Below are 21,077 nucleotides of genomic sequence, written 5' to 3'. Positions count from 1 at the left end.
GGTGGACTGTCTCAGGCACCTGCCCTCAGTATCGTTTTCCCATCCCTTCACTTTCAGGGAGCATAACAAAGGTGCAGCTGAGTCTCTAGTTCTTTAGAGAACGCTGTTTTCAAAGGTGCACCGCCGAGGGCGCCGGCAGATTGGCTTCTGAGCTCAGGCTTCAGTGCCAGGTGGGGAATCTCAGTTTCTCCCCACAGGGCGGTGCCTTGTCGATATCAACAGCTTAATAATGCCAGTAGTTGAACAGTGCACACTCAGGGGTGTCTATTGTGATCTATCCTTTGTCTAAACTCATGAATTTATTCCTATTATCCCTATTATATTGGTGAGAAATTGGAATCTTAAAGAGGGGGTTGGGAAACATGGCTTAACATCATACCTCAGTAGGGGCAGAGCTCTAACTTGAACTTGGGTCTAACTTTAAAGCCTCTAATTTTTTTTTTTTTTTTGGCCGGGGCTGGGTTTGAACCCGCCACCTCCGGCATATGGGACCGGCGCCCTACCCGCTGAGCCACAGGCGCCGCCCTAAAGCCTCTAATTTTAACCAGTGCCTGCTCCATGGTTAATCAGGTTTTAATTTGTCAGCTGAACTTCATACGAGCAAACTCATCACACACGAGGGCATTGTGTGAGGAACTGAAATTCCTGATGGGGGAGGGATCCAGGAGGGACCTTCAGAGCACCACTGTGTCCTGACTCTTCCCCACTGACAGTCTGGGTGAAGCAGCTCCTGGGGCACAGGGCTTTGTCCGCACACTGAGGATATCAGGGCTTAACGCTTAACACGTAAAAAAGAACATTCAGCCAGGCAGTTAAAAAGGGCAGAACTGGATTGTATGCAGATTTCCATGATTCCCTGAAAAGAAGTTATGAATCATTCCTTCCCTCCCCACTTAACAATATAGCAAGTCCTTCTTTATTATTACAATGTCCTCATAGATGTCACTTGATATCGTCTCTGCCCACATCTCTTCCCCTCTCTCCCTGCCTCCTTCCCTTCCTTTCTTCCCCAGCATCTAACATGGGGACTGGTCTGTGGTGCTCAGAGTGGAATACTATTCAGCCATAAAAAAGGTAGAGACAACATCTTTTGTATTAACCTGGAGAGAGTTGGAGAATATTCTCTTTAGTAAAGTATCACAAGAATGCAAAAGTAAGCATCCAATACTAATATGAAGCTAGTTGTTGAACTAATACATGGCCACATAAGACAGAAACTCCATTCAAGTTTCAGGGAGAGGGAGGAGGGGGAGAAAGGGGTGTTGGGGAGCTCCCAACTAATGAGCACATGTAAGCGTATATGGCACACCTCCCTGGGTGAGGGCACAAAGGGACCTTACCTAACAGACCCTGACATTGTAACCTAATCGTTTGTACCTTCACATTGATCTGAAATTTTTTAAAAAAGTTTGTTGAATCAAATGACTCTAAGGAGCATTGGTATTCCTGTGTATTTTAATACCTCAAGTCCATTGTCCCCAGAGACAGGCGCAGGAAGTACAGCACCGCCAACCTTGGTGAGAGCTGCGCACTTCCAGGTCACCCCTGCTTTACTGAACTGATCTCACTTCTGACAATCTTACAGGCGTCCTCAAACTTTTTAAATAGGGGGCCAATTCACTGTCCCTCAGACCATTGGAGGGCCGGACTGTAGTTAAAAAAAAAAACAACTATGAACAAATTCCTATGCACACTGCACGTATCTTATTTTGGAGTAAAAAAACAAAACGGGAACAAATACAATTCACACCACTTCATGTGGCCCGCGGGCCGCAGTTTGAGGATCCCTGAAAAGTGATCTTTCTTACTGAAGAGAGAGGGTTGTTTAAAACTACAAATTTTACAACCATCTGAAACAGCAAAAAGGGCTGAGTAAAGTAACAACTGAATCCGCTCCTGTGGACACACACTGCCTGCAGCCCTCCTCTCATCCACCTGGTGAGGGCCTCGCTCAGGGGCCATTTCTTTTCAATTGCACAGTGGGCAGGTCCGAGGGTAGTGCGCTAAGTGGGGGTCACAGTGACAGATAAGCTCCTTGTTCTGCTCTTTCCCCCCTTGTCACGGCTGCCCTTGATTAGTAAAAACACTTTTAAAAACATTACACAAATGACATATACTCATTATTTGAAAACCTGGACCCATTCCACTCCTTTCTACTGTTACCAGAATGGCAGTTAGGTGTGTCTATTATCCCACAGGTTTGCTGTGCATTTATTTACAAATTATACTGAACCATAAAATCGCCAATATTTGAAGATTTGTGACTGACAAAATGGCAATGCTGTATAGTCAGACCTAATATAAGTGCATAAATACATAGTCCATTAATTGATTACATATACCGGATCATACTGTGATTTGCTTTCCCACTTCATGACAAGCCTTATTATTATTATTATTATTTTTTTCCTGTGGCAGCTCCAGCAGAGCCGTATTTTTGCTTTTAGGTGCTGTATTCCATGCAGAGCAATACACCACACTCTAGATCAGGGGTCCTCAAACTGCGACCTGCGGGCCACATGAGGCGGTGTGAATTGTATTTGTTCCCATTTTGTTTTTTACTTCAAAATATGTGCAGTGTGCATAGGAATTTGTTCATGGTTTATTTATTTATTTTTTTTTAACTATAGTCCGGCCCTCCAACGATCTGAGAGATGGTGAATTGGTCCCCTGTTTAAAAAGTTTGAGGACGCCTGCTCTAGATTATTCTACTGTTGCCTTGACTGCCCAGTTGCTTCATGATTCAAAGGTACGATGCTGTGAACATGTCTGTGCTCATCTCTCAGGGCACAGGTGCAACTATCTTTGCAGGCGTAACTGTCCAAAAGTGGAGTACCTGAGTCACATTTAAAATGTTACAGAGACAAATTTCTCTTTGAAAAGGCTCTTCCAATTTGTACACCCACCAGCAATGCTTGACAGAGCTAATTTTCCAACATGTTACCCCACACTGCGTATCATGAGCCATTTTCTGCCAAACTCTTAAGCAACAGATGATGTCTTCTGATTGGTTTGGGGTCTCCCTGAGTTATAGGGGGCACATCTACATCTTGTTGATTGTTTGGGTTTCCTCTATGAACTGCACCTCTGTGTTCTTTGCGCCTTTTAGTATTAGGATGTTTTGTCTTTATTGAAACATAGGAGTTCTTATTATTATGGGAGTCCACCCTTTGTCAGTAATATAGGTTGTATTATACAGCAACTCCTGTTCCCTGTTTGTTCAGAAGGCCACCTATACCCTAAAGTCTGGTTCGTGAATAAAAGGCCAATTGTATCTGGCCTCCTTTTCCTCCTTCTAAAGATTTCTCTTGGCTGGGCGTGGTGGCTCACGCCTTTAATCATAGCACTCTGGGAGGCCAAGGCAGGAGGACTGCTTGCGGCCAGGAGTTTGAAACCAGCCTAAGCAAGAGTGAGACTCTGTCTCTGCAAATTAGAAAACTTAGCCAGATATACCCTTGTACAAGGGCATATGTGAATCCTAGTAAATGTGGAATGTAAAGGTCTTAGCAAAATAACTAAGAAAATGCTACAAAAGCTATGTTAACTAATGTGATGAAAATGTGTCAAACGATCTATGAACCAAGTGTATGGTGCCCCACGATCATACTAATGTACACAGCTATGGTTTAATAAAAATAAAAAAAAAAAAAGAAAATTTAGCCAGGCGTGGCCGTGTGTGCCTGTAGTCACAGCTATTCAAGAGGGTGAGGCAGGAGAGCTGCTTGACCCCAAAAGTTTGAGGTTGCAGTGAGCTATGGGGAGGCCACTGCACTTTAACCCAAGCAACAGAGACTCTCTCTCAAAGAAAAAGAAGAGGGGACAAAAAAGGTCTCTTAACCTTTCTGTGTCTGAAAATGAAGAACTGATTAAACACATCATGGCACATCTAGAGAATGGACTAATCATCAAAAATGATGCCACAGAAAATATTTCACAACATGGGGAAATGTTCAAAGCAGACAAAGCTGACTACAAAAAGTCCGTCTGATTCTATTGTGCTTCAGAAAATTCTGTATAAATCAGTTCTGTATAAACATGGACCCCAAAACAGAATAGTTGACGTGATGTACAGGATTTTTTCATCTTTCTCATGATTTTCTATATTTTCCAACTTATGATGAAAGCTATTATGTTTGCAAACAGGTAAAAAGTCAAATTTTATTCCCCCCACACACAATTCAGGTAGTAGACTGGGCATTTTGTCTTGTAAAGCTGGTGTGGGTTCATTCTTCCCCTCCCAGTGGTCTTAAGTAAATGCTGCTGAAAAGCCTAGAGCCGGCTCTCAGGGGTGGTCCCCAGGCCTGCAGCATCATCTCACCTGAGCCCTCCCCAGACCGACAGGATCAGAAAGAGAGCACGCAGGCCCAGCTCTGTGGTCTTAACATACCTTCTTCTGGGTGATTCTGACACTCATTGAAGTTTGAGAACCATGGGTTTAAAGAACCGTAGGAATTTATCCAATGATGGCTTTCTCAGAAGTATGACAGGTAATAGAAGTGCTGAACTTTTGGGGTCCGTGAAGTCAGTGCACTTGACCTACCTGCACGGAGCTCCCTTTCTCTGGATGCCCTCACATTCCTCTGTGCCAGGGGCACAGTTATTGGGGTCCAGGGGGTCCAGCTGCCCCTGGTGCTCAGAGACGGGTTTGCAGCGACACTCTGCTTCTGCTGTCCACTCATTCTTTACACACTGGGCAAATTCGCCACAGGCCAGGACTTTGCAGGGGTCTGCTTGATCAGCTGTAAGAGATAAGGCAGAGTTTAACGAACGCCTGGATACCTGAGCCATGACACTAGAAGCTGGTGAGGGCAGGAGACCAAGTAAGTCCATTTGCCATGACCCCTTTTTGTAGTGGGTTGTACGGTAGTGACATCAGACGGGTGATAAGAGAACCATACTCTGTATCTTCAAAAACAAAAAAAAAGTGTCTCTAGACACAGGTGACGTGTTTACTTCTGGCTGTACCTGGAGACTGTGTTAAAACACATTCTTGAGCTCCACCCTCAGGGCTCCTGATGCAGGAGGAATATGGGTCTGAGAATATATATTTCTGAAGAGGTTTTAGGTGATACTGACATACCTGATCCTGGAGCACATTTGATAACCACAGCAGTAGGCAATTAAGATTTTTTGGTTAGGGTTTTTTTAAAAAACTAGGAAAGTAGTCAGTCACTTATGAGGACAGTGTTGAGAATGCAGGATGATTTCCTGATTTTTTAAAAATTAAATCATCGCAATCATGGGGCACAATGTGGTTTTATATACAATTTGAAATATTTTCATCAAACTGGTTAACATAGTCTTCACGGCATTTTCTTAGTTACAGTGTTAAGACATTTATATTCTCCACCTAGTAAATTTCGCATGTACCCTTGTAATGATTTCCTGATTTTAAAAATAAGTTTTTCTTAGTCTCTTGCTCAAGTCCTAATGTCAGAGATTCATTCTTTTGAATTATTTGCTTCTTCCCTACTAACAAGTAAACAGATCCTCTTCTTTCTTGTCATTAATTGCTCTATTTTACTCTATTCTCAATCCTGCAGGATTGTCTCATACTCTTTAGAAACTGGATTATGTACCAAGAAAATCTCAGAATATTTAGCCCTGGAAGGTCAGTGCCCTGAAGCCCTTCCTTGTCTTTGTGGAGCTGAGCACATGCAGCTGTCAGCAGGGAAGCCGACGGCTGGAGCCCCCAGTGCTAATGGCAAAACCAGCACAGGTCTCTTGGCATCAGACCCCTGTTCTTTCTGCCCTGGGAAGTTTTCCTGTTTAATCACATGAGCTGTTTACTCTTCAGAGTATTCTTTTAATAAGCACCTACTACCCTGTTTCCCCGAAAATAAGACAGTGTCTTATTTTAAGGTGTGCTCCCAAAGATGCGCTAGGTCTTATTTTCAGGGGATGACTTCTCTTTCCAATAAGTAGGTCTTATTTTCGGAGGATGTCTTATTTTCGGGGAAACAGGTTATGTGCAGGGAACTAGGCAGTAGCCAATCTTATGTAAAACAATTTTTCCCCCAAGAAATTTAGGGGAAATAAATGCCACAGATAAGTCTAGACAAGAAGCCCTGTAACTTGTCCAATATAAGAGCTATACATAAGTTCTAAAGAAGGTAAATTTAGAGACAAAATCACAGGGGGATGCTTTGAACTGAGCATTGAGCAGAGTGGGTCACAGCTGTGCATGCAAAGACTGGGAAAGGCATCCAGCTGGAGGCGGCAGCGTGAGGAGGGACACAGGTGGGCAGAGGACAGAAGTGTGAAGGGAGAACAGGGAAGCCAGTTAGGAAGGAGCGGAGACTTGGGAATGGGAAGGAAGGGAACTAATGAGTGCTGGGAAGTGAAGGCCATTATCTGTGTGCTGTGCAGGTGGCACCTGGAGCCACAGGGGATTTTTGAGCAAAAAGGTATGATCTGTATTGTGCTTTAGAAGATATGTTACTAGAACTTAGAACTTTTAGAAATAGCATGATTTCAGAGATCATCTGGTCCAAGTAGGAACATATGCTGAACTCTAATTCATCAGGATTTGGGAAGTTTCATAATAAAAAGTTCAGTAGCTAAATAAGTTTTAAAAAACGCTGTGTGAAATAAATACAGAGGTACCAAAAAAATGTGTGCACATTTTAAGATAGGAAAGAACTGCATTACAATTGTGATGCTCCAGTCATGTTTGACTCCTGCAATTACAAGATACATACAGTATACAAGATAACAAATGTTATTGGTATATATTAAGTATTATGATTTTTTTTTTAGTTTTAGAGACAGTCTCACTTTATCGCCCTTGGTAGAGTGCCGTGGCATTACAGCTCACAGCAACCTCCAACTCCCAGGCTTAGGCGATTCTCTTGCCTCAGCCTCCCGAGTAGCTGGGACTATAGGCACCCGCCACAACGCCCGGCTATTTTTTGGTTGTAGTTCAGCCGGGGCCGGGTTTGAACCTGCCACCTCGGTATATGGGGCCGGCGCCCTACTCACTGAGCCACAGGTGCCGCCTGAGTATTATGATTTTAATACTTTTTTTTTCCTTGTGGTGGAAGGGAGCGCAGTGTGACCAGCCTGAATGTTTGGATAAGAGCAGGTCCTTGAAAACATGTTTTGAGTCTCCCAGCGAGGTAGGGCTGCCAGAAGTCTTTATTTAAGTTGTATTTTCTGCAGCCTGTGGACCCTTTTTGAACAATCAGGTCTGGATAATGTGAACTGGCTTTACCTGCCTCACGGTTCCTAAAGCTGGCCATGTTAAGGGAACTTTGTCACTATTTAGGAAATAACTCAAATTCTCATTGACAACTCAGATGATTTCATGTCCCGAGCCTGGTTGCATAAGTAACAGCTGTCAGCAGCTTACACTCAGAACTGAGGGGGAATAGTCAGAGTCCCATTTCCTGCTCCCTGCCACAGAGAAATAACATTCAACAGGGAAAGCTGACCGAACCTAGACCGTGCTACTCTGAAGAGTGATAGGAAATGTGTGATAACCAAAAGAATTTCTCCATAAAAGCACATATTTGCATTTGGCCATGATTTCGTTTAGCCCAGCCAGAGTATGCATCAGCAAAGCTGCATGGTACCCAGAAGGCATCTTTGGAGAAATGAAGTTATCTGAATTTGGTGGTCCTGAATTGTGTATATTTGAAGAATAAATGCGACCAGTCAATAAAACACTTGCTTCCTCCCATGTTATTATTTAGGACCAGTCTACACAGAAGGAGTAGGGAACTTTAAACCACTGAGCTATGGGTTTGTTTGCTGTATACGCCTCCACGTGTCACACAGGCAAGACGATATTCACTCATTCAACCAGTAGCAACTTAGTCTTCAAAACCTTAAGCACTAAGAATTTCAGACAGGTTCATTGTTTTAGATTTTTATCTTATCATATTTAAAATTTTACATCTCAGATTTTAGAGCTAAGGAGTAAAGTGAGCCAATTAGAGTGGAAAGGCAGGCTAGATGATTGTTGTCAGATTATGCCTCTTTGGGCTCCTGTTCCCTGATTTGGGTCTCACTCCTACCCCTTTGTGGGAAGTTCCAGGGAAGGGAAGGGCTGGGCCCAAGGGAGAGCGGTTGGATCACTTCCTAATATGCCAATTACACACAGACTCAAATGGAAGACACTATATATACATTCATTTGTGAAGCGACTGTTGTTACCCTAAAAATAGTTCCCCTACCAATTTTGATGACCCGCTTTATTGCCATCATTTTTCAAGGGACAACTGAAACTTTGGGCTTTAGGCAAAGACTGAGAATTGGATGTGTGTTGATTCTGGGGAGCAAGAGCCATTGGACGAGATAAAAGATTGATTCTATGATGAATGAAAGTTTCACTTGTACGAGTTTCTTAAGCGAAGCTTTTCCTATGTGATTATCATTTTATTTCTTTGTTCTATCCTTAGAATGATGGACTCACTTATGGATAGGCCATACAAATATTGGTTTCTTCTTTTTCAGGCCTTGTACAAAACAAATTAGTCTGTACGACCCACTTTTTGCTCTTGATTCGGTCAATAGTAATGTCTGCCTTATGTAGTAACAACCTAGAATGTTCTATCCTGAACATGTTCTAAAACTTGAAAAGAGGGGGGATAAGGAGATTTGAAATCAACAGATTAGGAAGAAGAAAAGTAGATGTCATTTTCCAGAGGGATACTTTCAACTCATACTCAAAATTGTCAGTGGATCTGAGGGAGTAGAATCCTCATGATTGGTGTGTAGACTAATTGGTCTATAATGGCTTTAGCTTCCTAGATTTGCTTAAGTTCCCTCTAAACAGATTATTTTTCTGGGTGACACTATAGAGAGTTTTCACCATGAACCTGCACGAGCCACATTAAATAAATACCTAGTATGGTTTGGGGCAACCTCTGGGCTTACTATAATTGCTTGCTGACAAAATAACTTAGTTTTCTATTCTTCATCCATGTGGACAGCTCTTCTGCAGAGTTCATTTGACATTCTCTCTGCAGAGGCAGCCCAGGGCACTTGGCCTTGGTGAGTTAGGCAGTACCAGTAGCTGCTAGTCAGCAGTTGACAGAAAAGCTCCAGGTCCATCCTGGCACCTAGAGATCCTGGCCTGGTCCATGTCAATTTTGGCTGTGGCCAGAACATGCAGTCATTCAATTTCAGGTCTTGTACCTGAAGTGTTCCCAGGGATCTACTCCAGTTTCACCAGGAACAGAAGGGGCACTAATAGGGGCTCACCTTGGTCAGGGCCATTATGTGCCAGGCACTTTAAACATGTGTCTTCATTAATATTCACAACCACCTCGCAAATCCATAGATGGCGACGACTTCCTCCTCCTCTTCTTCTTCCTCCTCCTGCTTTGTTTCTTTTTCTTTGAGACAGAGTCTCACTCTGTCACCCTGAGTAGAGTGCTGTGGCATAATAGCTCACAGTACTTCAAACCCTTTGGCTTGAGCAATCCTCTTGCCCCAGCTTCCCAAGGAGCTGGGATTACAGGTGCTTGCCACCATGCCCGGCTAATTTTTCTATTTTTTAGTAGAGATGGGGTCTCACTCTTAGGCTGGCCTCACACTGCTGAGCTCTGGCAATCCACCTGCCTCGGCCTCCCAAAGTGCTAGGATTACAGGTGTGAGCCACCGTACCTGGACTCATAGAGACATTTTTGACATTTTCATAAAACTTAAGTCCATTTTAGTCAGTAAATACGACCCAAGATTAACATTCACACCTGTTTACATAATTCTATTCATTTTCAAATATGTGGTTTCCAGGAGTCTCCAAGGAGCTCAGGGGTAGGGGGCCAGTGAAGTCCCCTCCACACCAGCATCCCCACTTTCATCCACTGACAGATCAGAATTTCAGGAATGCTTTCCTTTGAATAAAGGCTCTTCCAGCTGAACAAAAGCTCAAAACATTGTCTGCCACCATCCTTCCACGAGGCAGAGGCAGAATGCTTCCTGTGGGAAGTACAGTGTGACAGTACAGGTGCTCCAAATTATTTTTTCTGTTGCTGAAATATGACAGCTCTGAACATGGGCTGCAATTCGTGAGCTGCCATGTAGGGCTTACACATATTTGTATCATTCTGAGATTTTCAGTGTAAGTGCATGTTAGGGATCAGTTTCTCCCTTGGATTTGCCTCTATAACGTCTACTGTGTGCATTTCAGAGAACCTGAAAAGCATTCCCAAATGGCCAACTGGGGATGTCACTCAGCTCTTCATCATGTGATGGAAAAAAGCATTTAAATGCATGTCACCTGCCCTGCAGGGAACATTTTGATGCATTTTACAGTTAAAAGGGTTATGGTCCTGTCATCAAGAAATTTATGAATTCTTGGAGGTCATAGGTTCTCAATGGTCCAAGTCTGCTTTTTGTTTTTTTTTCTTTTTCAAATTTCCTGTTTCTGGCCCAAAATTCATTTATGCTTGTCGGCCCTGAACATAGGGCCTCCACGACTGCCAGGCCTCGGAGTGAAGGCGTCAGACGCGCATTTCTCCCACTCAACTTCATGGCCCCCCTTCCCACGTCCACACTGTTCCGATGCGCTGGGTATCGCCTGCCTTTCTCTCTCAAACCTTCATCATTCCATCGTCTCCTCCTCTCGAGCTATCGCCATCTCACTCATGTGTTGCACAGAAAGCGAAACAAACATCTCCCTTGACTGGGCCCCGTCCAAGGGCGGGATTTCAGCTCTGAGCGTCTAAAATTCAAGCTGCCCCTGGGCCCGGGGCCGTTGGCTCTGTCCTGCAGACGGGTTTTTGTTTTTATTTTCCCGGCTGCGATGAAACCTCGCGCTCGCCAGATGGCGCTCGGCAGCAACAGAAGCAGGACCGGGGACGCGGGGGACGCGCCGAGCGTCCCCACCGGGTTCTGCCTCTGCGAAGCGCCGGGCGCCGCTGCGGAGCCGGCGAGGTCCGGGAGGACGTCGGGCGGTGGCGGGAGCGGCTGATGGAGCCCTTAGGATCCGCAGTCGCAGTGGCAGCTCGGGCCTGCACAGCCCGGAATGGGACGAAACTCCTGGATCACCTTATCTCATTTCAAAAGGGCAGAGCTGTGGCCCCAGCGCCCCACAGCGACCCGAGCGCTCGGGCGGCAGCGGGCCCCGTGCTGGGCCGCCTCGCCCACCAGCGGTCACGGCTTTGTGCTCAGGGTGGTGGTCGCAGCGAGGAGGAGAGGGGGTCGTGCTTTCCCCTGGGGCATTAGAGAACGGAAAAGGTTCTCATCACAATCAGTAGCCACCTGCGGGGGCGCACAGAGCTAGGGCACACCGTGCTTTTAGGAACCCATGAAAATGTTTTCTTTAAAATCGGCAGAAAGAAATCAATACAACCCAACCTGGATTAGATTGGTCTTTAGAGCAACGCAGTTCTATGATATACTTTTAAAATACTCTTAATTAATATTAACATTTGCATTAATGAAGGGTACAGGTGAAACTTACTAAATGCAGAATATAAACATCTGAACACAATAACTAAGAAAATGCCGTGAAGGTTATGTTAACCAGTTCGACGAAAATATTTCAAATTGTATATGAAACCAGCACATTGTACCCCATGATTGCATTATTGTGCACAGCTATGATTTAATAAAAAAAAAAAAATTCATGAAAGCAAACAGGGCCTAGAGCCGGGGAAGTCTGCCTGTTCTCAAAGCCTGCATATCACGTTCACAGAGTGCTTGTGACTTAGCATTTAACAATTGGAATAAATACATCCCTCTGCTGAGGGTTCACCTGAGGCGTAACCCAGGGACCTCGTCTTCTGCACTGGCCGTTTGGAGGGTTTGTAAGATTTCTTTTTGTAAAGAGGCCATAGGGGACAGTAGAAAGGCGCCCAGACCTGGCTTTGAATCCCAGCAACAGGACTGGGGACCTGTAAAGGGTTTGACTTAGACGTCTCTGAGACCCAGTTCCTCTGACTATATAATGGGGGGAACTAATACAGACTTTGCATGTTTATTAAGATTAAAAATAGTGTCGATTATTAATAGTAGCTATTACCATTGTTTCATTGTCATTATTATTTTGAATGACCTCTACCGCCTTTTCTGGGCTGGTGATTAGATGGGAGTCTTGCAATAGATGCATTTTCTAGATTAAATAAGTTGGTTGATCCACACTTTTGCAGAAGCATCCTGGGTGCCAGACAGTAATTAATTTCATCGTTTACCATTTACCAGCCTTCAGGGCTGCCCACTCTGAAGGAGGCTTCTTGAGAATTCAAGGAGACACTAAGTTGTATGTGGCTCTACATTTTTGAAATCTTCAACCTGCACAACCGTCGGGCACAAAAGCTCTCCATGCTTCTGAGGAACTTTCATAGCTGTCCAAGTGAAAGACACCTTCAGTTTCTGGGGATGCTGGCGGAATACTGAGCAGCACGTGATTTATTCGGTTTTTCAGCTGATGTATCACAGAAAGTTCTAACACTGGTTTGTACCTTTTGTATCACAGATTCATTTATTCAGAGGATTTTCCAAGGTAAATGGCAAACCAAATGCAGTAATAACAGCGTGTGGCTGCTCCACCCGGCTCCTCTGTGGGTGTTACTTGGCCTCACGGATTGCTAACTCTCGTCCAGAGGGCATATCCAGGAATCCAAATGCTGATCTGAATGTGAAATGATATTCACCGAGAAATCTCATAAGATTTTCAAATTCTCTCTTCTTCTTTTTAGTTGAAAAGGAGTTATGGAATAACGATCCCCCCCCCCCCCAGCATTGCTGCCACCAACTACTTTCCCATTATGACATTAGGCAAAAAGGAAAGAGAAAGACTTGACCGGAATTTGTTTCAAAATTTGCAAATCAAACTAAATAAATTGTCTGGGTATTGGCTGTAAATACAATAAAATTGGAGGCGCAGACAAGAAATACAGTATTATTACCCCAGACTGAGGTAGCCTCAGCTGCCTTCTCCCTAACTCCAGGCCCTGGGCCACCCTTTTCTTAGAGCAATTAGTTAAGACAACTTGTAATTGCAAATTCTTACTATGCCCCTTTGAAATGTAAATCCTCTAAAAAGCCTTTGGCCACTTTTACTGTGTGAGAATAAGGAATGTTTTTCTCAAGGGCCTGGGAGCCTTCCCTTTGAAATGTAATTATCCAGTTTCTGGAAAGGAAGGAGTCTGGACACTCAAGGGCAACTTGCTCTAAGTTCTAAAACAGGAGGTGATCAGAGCTGTTGACTTTCTCACTTTCCCTTGCATTCCAACTTCACTGAAAGGTCCTGAAGACCCTTGTAATGGCCCTGCAAAGGGTTCTAATGACCCTTAACTGTCCGCTCTAATGAGCCCTACCCTTTGTTCACTCACAGCTGCAAAAACGGGGGGCCCAGCCTCTGCTTTCTCCTCCCTGGCTTTCTGCAGTGTCAACCTCTCCTGCTTTCCCTCCTTCCTCACTGCCTTTCTGACAATCCTCCTACCTCCCTATTAAATGTTGGGGTTTCTCTCTCTTTCTTTCTCTCTCTCTCTCTCCCTGATTGCCTTGGGCCATTTTTAAAAACCCATTGTCTGGCTGCAGCATTTTCCAAATATATATTTGCTTTTTAAAAAATTATTATTATTAAATTACAGCTGTGTACATTAATGTGATCATGGGGCACCATACATTGGTTTTATAAACAGTTTGACACATTTTCATCACACTGGTTAACCTCCCTCTCCCCAGCCTCACTTAATGTCAATTTCATTTAGAACTGGTTTTCCCCCAAATATTTTTGGAGTCTTTTTAAATCCTCAAGGGACCTTGTTTTTTTTTGCCTCATTCTTCACATTTAAAATAAAAAACAAATTAAACTACGTACCACCCTTTGTCCTTATTGATATAGTTTTACTAAGTATTTTTTGAAATTTACAATATTTTATGAATGATAAGCTGTGTTCTTGTATAAACTTGAGAACACTTTAAAGGCTTATCTAGTATTTACTTTGAAGATGTTTTGAACTTTACCAAACAAAATTTTATTAAATTTTAATTTTAAAAGACTATACTTCATGGGGGTGGAGGGAAGAAGAAAGAAAAAGACATCAAAGTGGTTGCAAGTAGATTTGACAGGGGTTTTTAGGCAACTTGGCTTCAAGTGAACTGTCTCAGTCTGGCCTACCCTTCCCTTCCTTCCAGGCTGGTCTCCCTTTGTCCCTACTGCCTGTCCAAAGCTGTGATCACAGTGGCACAATGAAGAAGCTTGATGTTCCCAGAAATGTCTGCATTTTCCCGTGCCTCCCCAGTGTGTTCCCTCGCTGCTCAGTGGGACTGTCTGAAGCCTGCCGTGACAGCCCCTCACCACTATACAAGTAATTGCCCTCTGGTCTGCACGCTGTAACTTTTCTGTACACATTCTGATTATAGTACTTGACAGACTCTATTATCACTTTTTTTTTGTATATGCTTCTCTTTTTCTTTTTAGGCATGGGGCTCCTTGAGGACAGAGATGAGGTGACTCATCTCTGGGTCCCGGGGAGTGTCCCAGTGTCTGACTTGTGGCAGATGAACCATAACTGCTCACTGGGGTCTAAATGAGCAGGGATCCAAGTCACGCTGGGGGTGTCACCTGAGTTTTCTGTATCAGCAGAAGTCAGGGCTAGAGAAAGAAGAGGCTGGGCAATTGTTGATGACTTAAGAGAAATTATCTGATATTTGGAAATGAGAAGAAAAGTTGACCACATGACCTTTAATGTCTTGTCAGAATACGAATAGTCCCACCTGGTAGACAGGGACCACCTGTGGGCCAATCTGACCAGCTGCCTGCCTTTGTACAACCTGCAAGCTAAAAATGCTTTTTAGATTTTTGAATTGTTAACTTTTAAGTGGGTATGTAAGGACTTGCAAGATACCTTTGATTTTGCCTTTTGGCTTCCAACGCCTAAAATACTATCTGGCCCTTTTAAAAAATGTTTGGCGGGCAGCGCCTGTGGCTCAGTGAGTAGGGCGCCGGCCCCATATACTGAGGGTGGCGGGTTCAAGCCCAGCCCCGGCCAAACTGCAACCAAAAATAGCCGGGCGTTGTGGCGGGCGCCTGTAGTCCCAGCTGCTTGGGAGGCTGAGGCAAGAGAATCGCGTAAGCCCAAGAGTTAGAGGTTGCTGTGAGCTGTGTCACGCCACAGCACTCTACCGAGGGCGGTACAGTGAAACTCTGTCTCTACAAAAAAAAAAAAAATGTTTGGCAATGCACAGAAGGCAGTAATTTTGTTTGACTCACTATTTACTACTGAGCACGACCTGGACTTTTTACAACTCTATAAAGTTTGAAGTTAGTGTCTAAGAAATTTGATGATACAAGGATTGTATTGTCTGTTTTATATTTACCAATCTTATTTCATCATCCTCTTTTGTTCTCTGGCTACATAAAATCCCATTCTCCGTATCCTCTCTAAACCATCTTCATCATTCGAATGATTTCTTTATTATTAAGTTAAAACTGTGACATGTGCTCACAGTTCTGCTTTCTACATTTTGAGGGGGCTTCTTTGAGGGGAGGCAGGGCTGGGCCGGGCCATGGTTCTGGAGGCTGGAGCCTGGGGGACCACTCTCCTTGAGGAGGGAGGACCTCCCCCCAGTGTTGGGGAGCAGCAGTGTGAATTTCCTCGTTCCTTCAAGGAAGTGGTCAGGGAAGTGAAATCGTGAGAAATCCAGTAGCTCAGATTTGCTAAATTTGGCCATCCTGGCTGGAAAAAGACGAAAATGATAGAATGCCTGATGATTAAATCTACCCATTTTCCAAGGGTAGATTTTTGGGATTCTTTCCCAGAGACAAGCTAAGTATTTATTCCTGAAATGTCGTATTTTCAGCAGCTGCCCTTTTCTCTCTGAAGATTTCTGTCAGAGAGAATCTTTTTGGCAGACTGGAGCAGAATCCTTGAGTTCAAGCATACACTCATCAAAACCTGAATCTGGGGCACTGCTTGTATTTGCTAAAGTGACCCCCTCTGGTATTATCAGGGACCGTGATGGTCAGAGCCACGCTGGCCTCTCTGCCTATGTGCTGGGGGCAGGTGCTGCTGTGCGAGCCTTTCATACCTGAAAAGACCACCCCAGCAATAGAGCCAATAGCCAGGTAAATTGGAATTTGAGTCCTTTTTCTCCAGGAACCTGAAGTAATTATCTTCATTCAGGGTTCAGTGACCTGAGAGGTGGCACGATCCATGGGTTGCACTGGTTAGTTGTACTCAGAGGAGATTTTAATCAGCTCGCCTGTCAGTCACTATGACAGCTTACACTCAAATATACCATCAAAAGGAGAAAATATAGATCAGCCAGTCACACTGGAAAACTAGGAGTAAATAGCTGTCACAGTGCTAGATTAAAAAAAAAAAAAGATTGAAAATAATCTGCACATTTTCCCCTAATTTGTTTTAAAATTTAGACACCTGTTTTTCCTATAATTAAAAAAATTTGGTATGTATTTCCCCAACTAAAATTGCAGAAGGTTACTGATGCCAGAAAGACTTTACTGCAAATGTACAGGGTTTTTTTTTTAAGAATAGTGTTTTGAATTTTATGTTTAAGAAATTTTATAAGATATGAAGACTCATAGAATCAAGAAATTAATTAATTCCGTTGAGAAGCAACGGTGGTGGGTTTTGGTGCTGTCTCTTCCTTGCCTTAGAATCAGGCTGCAGATGGCAGGGGAGGAGTGAATGAGGGTTGTGTGTGCTGAGTCTGCGGAGGTGTGAACCTCACCACCACACCCCTCCTTCCCCTCTGCAGCCCCCTCCTTCCAGTGGTAGCTCCTACTGCTGTGTCCCTGGTGCCCTGAGGTCCTGTCTTCCCAGCTCCGGCTGCTAAGTCCTCACCATCACCAACTATCAATAACCATCTCCTTGACCAACCCAGAGGGACTAGAATTCTTTACGTTTATTTCTGGCTTTTTGGAGGGGTTTGTTTGAGACAGAATCTCACTCTCTCACCCTGGGTAGAGTGCCGTGGCATCATCATAGTTCATGGCAAACTCAAACTCTTGGGCTCAAGCAATCCTCTTGCCTCAGCTTCCCAAGAAGCTGGAACTATAGTTGCCCACTACAACACTTGGCTAACTTTTCTATTTTTAGCCCTGATGGGGCTTTCACTCTTGTTCAGGCTGGTCTTGAACTCCTGAGCTCAAGCAATCTGCCTATCTCGGCCTTCCAGAGTGCTGGGATTACAGACATGAGGCACGAACCCAGCCTTTTACATTTATTTTGACTCCAGCATTCTCTCTTCTGTTCAGGCTACCAGGTCTTAACAAACTGAGATTTAAAGGGACATTCAGTGCTCCCTTCATAATGGGACATCCCTTGATGATTCCCAGCACCCAGGCATTTATGGGCAGCCTGGCCCATGGGAAAGTGGCCAGGAAGAACTCCTTAGGAATGAAAAGGGCACAGTTGTGATCCCAGCACAGTTCTCAGAGTTCTTTTCCCAGCATACTGCACATTCCGTTGGGCAAGGACCGACTTTCCCATGTTAGGTGTGACATAGTGGTGCGTGAACGCTATTGTTTTGGACTCAGCAGGTAGAGAAAATCAGGGTCCCAGGCACCAGACCGAGTGCCCACCTGTTGGTTGCATTGGGGAGTCTATCCTTATACTTTGAAGTAACAAAACCAGGACCCAAAGTTGCGAGTGAGGAAACCTACGTGTCATTGAGTGCCCTGTGCCCCGTGATCTCCCTGCCTGCAGAAACCTCCTCCCCTCCACCTCACTGTGGGTCAGCAGGGGAACCTCCTCCCCTCCACCTTACCGAAGGTCAGCAGGGGAACCCCCTCCCCTCCAACTCACCGTGGGTGAGTGGGAGAACCCCCTCCCCTCCACCTCACCGTGGGTCAGTGGGGGAAACTACTCCCCTCCACCTCACCGTGGGTCAGCGGGGGAACCCCCTGCCCTCCACCTCACTGTGGGTCAGCAGGGGAACCCCCTCCCCTCCACCGCACTGTGGGTCAGCAGGGGAACCCCCTCCCCTCCACCGCACTGTGGGTCAGCAGGGGAACCCCCTCCCCTCCACCGCACTGTGGGTCAGCAGGGGAACCCCCTCCCCTCCACCGCACTGTGGGTCAGCAGGGGAACCTCCTCCCCTCCACCTCACTATGGGTCAGCAGGGGAACCTCCTCCCCTCCACCTCACTATGGGTCAGCAGGGGAACCTCCTCCCCTCCACCTCACTGTGGGTCAGCAGGAGAACCTCCTCCCCTCCACCTCACTATGGGTCAGCAGGGGAACCTCCTCCCCTCCACCTCACTATGGGTCAGCAGGGGAACCTCCTCCCCTCCACCTCACTATGGGTCAGCAGGGGAACCTCCTCCCCTCCACCTCACTGTGGGTCAGCAGGAGAACCTCCAACCCTCCACCTCACTGTGGTCAGCAAGGGAACCTCCTCCCCTCCACCTCACTGTGGGTCAGCAGGGGAACATCCTCCTCTCCACCTCACTGTGGGTCAGCAGGGGAACCTCCTCCCTCCACCTCACTGTGGGTCAGCAGGGGAACCTTCTCCCCTCCAGCTCACTGTGGGTCAGCAGGGGAACCTCCTCCCCTCCATCTCACTGTGGGTCAGCAGGGGAACCTCCTCCCCTCCACCTCACTGTGGGTCAGCAGGGGAACCTCCTCCCTCCACCTCACTGTGGGTCAGCAGGGGAACCTCCTCCCCTCCAGCTCACTGTGGGTCAGCAGGGGAACCTCCTCCCCTCCACCTCACTGTGGGTCAGCAGGGGAACCTCCTCCCCTCCATCTCACTGTGGGTCAGCAGGGGAACCTCCTCCCCTCCACCTCACTGTGGGTCAGCAGGGGAACCTCCTCCCTCCACCTCACTGTGGGTCAGCAGGGGAACCTCCTCCCCTCCACCTCTCTGTGGGTCAGCAGGGGAACCTCCTCCCCTCCACCTCACTGTGGGTCAGCAGGGGAACCTCCTCCCCTCCACCTCCCTGTAGGTCAGCAGGGGAACCTCCTCCCCTCCACTCCCTGTGGGTCAGCAGGGGAACCTCCTCCCCTCCACCTCACTGTGGGTCAGCAGGGGAACCTCCTCCCCTCCACTCCCTGTGGGTCAGCAGGGGAACCTCCTCCCCTCCACCTCCCTGTAGGTCAGCAGGGGAACCTCCTCCCCTCCACCTCACTGTGGGTCAGCAGGGGAACCTCCTCCCCTCCACCTCTCTGTGGGTCAGCAGGGGAACCTCCTCCCCTCCACCTCACTGTGGGTCAGCAGGGGAACCCCCTCCCCTCCACCGCACTGTGGGTCAGCAGGGGAACCTCCTCCCCTCCACCTCACTGTGGGTCAGCAGGGGAACCTCCTCCCCTCCACCTCACTGTGGGTCAGCAGGGGAACCTCCTCCCCTCCACCTCACTGTGGGTCAGCAGGGGAACCTCCTCCCCTCCATCTCACTGTGGGTCAGCAGGGGAACCTCCTCCCCTCCACCTCACTGTGGGTCAGCAGGGGAACCTCCTCCCTCCACCTCACTGTGGGTCAGCAGGGGAACCTCCTCCCCTCCACCTCTCTGTGGGTCAGCAGGGGAACCTCCTCCCCTCCACCTCACTGTGGGTCAGCAGGGGAACCTCCTCCCCTCCACCTCCCTGTAGGTCAGCAGGGGAACCTCCTCCCCTCCACTCCCTGTGGGTCAGCAGGGGAACCTCCTCCCCTCCACCTCACTGTGGGTCAGCAGGGGAACCTCCTCCCCTCCACTCCCTGTGGGTCAGCAGGGGAACCTCCTCCCCTCCACCTCCCTGTAGGTCAGCAGGGGAACCTCCTCCCCTCCACCTCACTGTGGGTCAGCAGGGGAACCTCCTCCCCTCCACCTCTCTGTGGGTCAGCAGGGGAACCTCCTCCCCTCCACCTCACTGTGGGTCAGCAGGGGAACCCCCTCCCCTCCACCGCACTGTGGGTCAGCAGGGGAACCTCCTCCCCTCCACCTCACTGTGGGTCAGCAGGGGAACCTCCTCCCCTCCACCTCACTGTGGGTCAGCAGGGGAACCTCCTCCCCTCCACCTCACTATGGGTCAGCAGGGGAACCTCCTCCCTCTACCTCACTGTGGGTCAGCAGGGGAACCTCCTCCCCTCCACTCCCTGTGGGTCAGCAGGGGAACCTCCTCCCCTCCACCTCACTGTGGGTCAGCAGGGGAACCTCCTCCCTCTACCTCACTGTGGGTCAGCAGGGGAACCTCCTCCCTCTACCTCACTGTGGGTCAGCAGGGGAACCTCCTCCCCTCCAGCTCTCTGTAGGTCAGCAGGGGAACCTCCTCCCCTCCACCTCCCTGTAGGTCAGCAGGGGAACCTCCTCCCCTCCACCTCTCTGTGGGTCAGCAGGGGAACCTCCTCCCCTCCACCTCACTGTGGGTCAGCAGGGGAACCTCCTCCCCTCCAGCTCTCTGTAGGTCAGCAGGGGAACCTCCTCCCCTCCACCTCCCTGTAGGTCAGCAGGGGAACCTCCTCCCCTCCACCTCTCTGTGGGTCAGCAGGGGAACCTCCTCCCCTCCACCTCACTGTGGGTCAGCAGGGGAACCTCCTCCCCTCCACCTCACTGTGGGTCAGCAGGGGAACCTCCTCCCTCCACCTCACTGTGGGTCAGCAGGGGAACCTCCTCCCCTGCACCTCTCTGTGGGTCAGCAGGGGAACCTCCTCCCTCTACCTCACTGTGGGTCAGCAGGGGAACCTCCTCCCCTCCACCTCACTGTGGGTCAGCAGGGGAACCTCCTCCCTCTACCTCACTGTGGGTCAGCAGGGGAACCTCCTCCCCTGCACCTCTCTGTGGGTCAGCAGGGGAACCTCCTCCCCTCCACCTCTCTGTGGGTCAGCAGGGGAACCTCCTCCCCTCCACCTCACTGTGGGTCAGCAGGGGAACCTCCTCCCCTCCACCTCTCTGTGGGTCAGCGGGTAACCTCCTCCCCTCCACCTCTCTGTGGGTTAGCGGGTAACCTTCTCCTCTCCATCTCACTATGGGTCAGTGGGGGAACCTCCTCTTCTCCACCTCTCTGTGAGTCAGCAGGGGAACCTCTTCCCTTCCACCTTGTGGGTCAGCAGGGGACCGTCCTCCCCTCTAACTCACTGTGGGTCAGGAGGGGAACCTGGCAGTCTTTTGGGCAGTAGCTTTTCACCTGTGCACAGCACAGTGTACATATGAGCTACTTTGAATATTGGATTTATCCC

At 47.6% G+C, this 21,077-nt stretch overlaps 1 protein-coding gene across 1 annotated transcript in view; it reads right to left on the bottom strand.

Annotated features, from left to right (window-relative positions):
• Window positions 1-21,077, bottom strand: part of IMPG1 (interphotoreceptor matrix proteoglycan 1) — a 163,033-nt gene that overhangs the window by 3,817 nt on the left and 138,139 nt on the right. Inside the window, 1 exon segment of the mRNA XM_053603577.1 lies at window positions 4,541-4,739. Within this exon segment, the coding sequence (XP_053459552.1) occupies window positions 4,541-4,739 (199 nt within the window).

This window comes from Nycticebus coucang, chromosome 9 (assembly GCF_027406575.1).
Source record: "Nycticebus coucang isolate mNycCou1 chromosome 9, mNycCou1.pri, whole genome shotgun sequence".
NCBI classification, from domain to species: Eukaryota; Metazoa; Chordata; class Mammalia; order Primates; family Lorisidae; genus Nycticebus; species Nycticebus coucang.
Note: the sequence above shows the minus strand (reverse complement) of the source record. Positions and strands in the feature narration are given on the sequence as shown.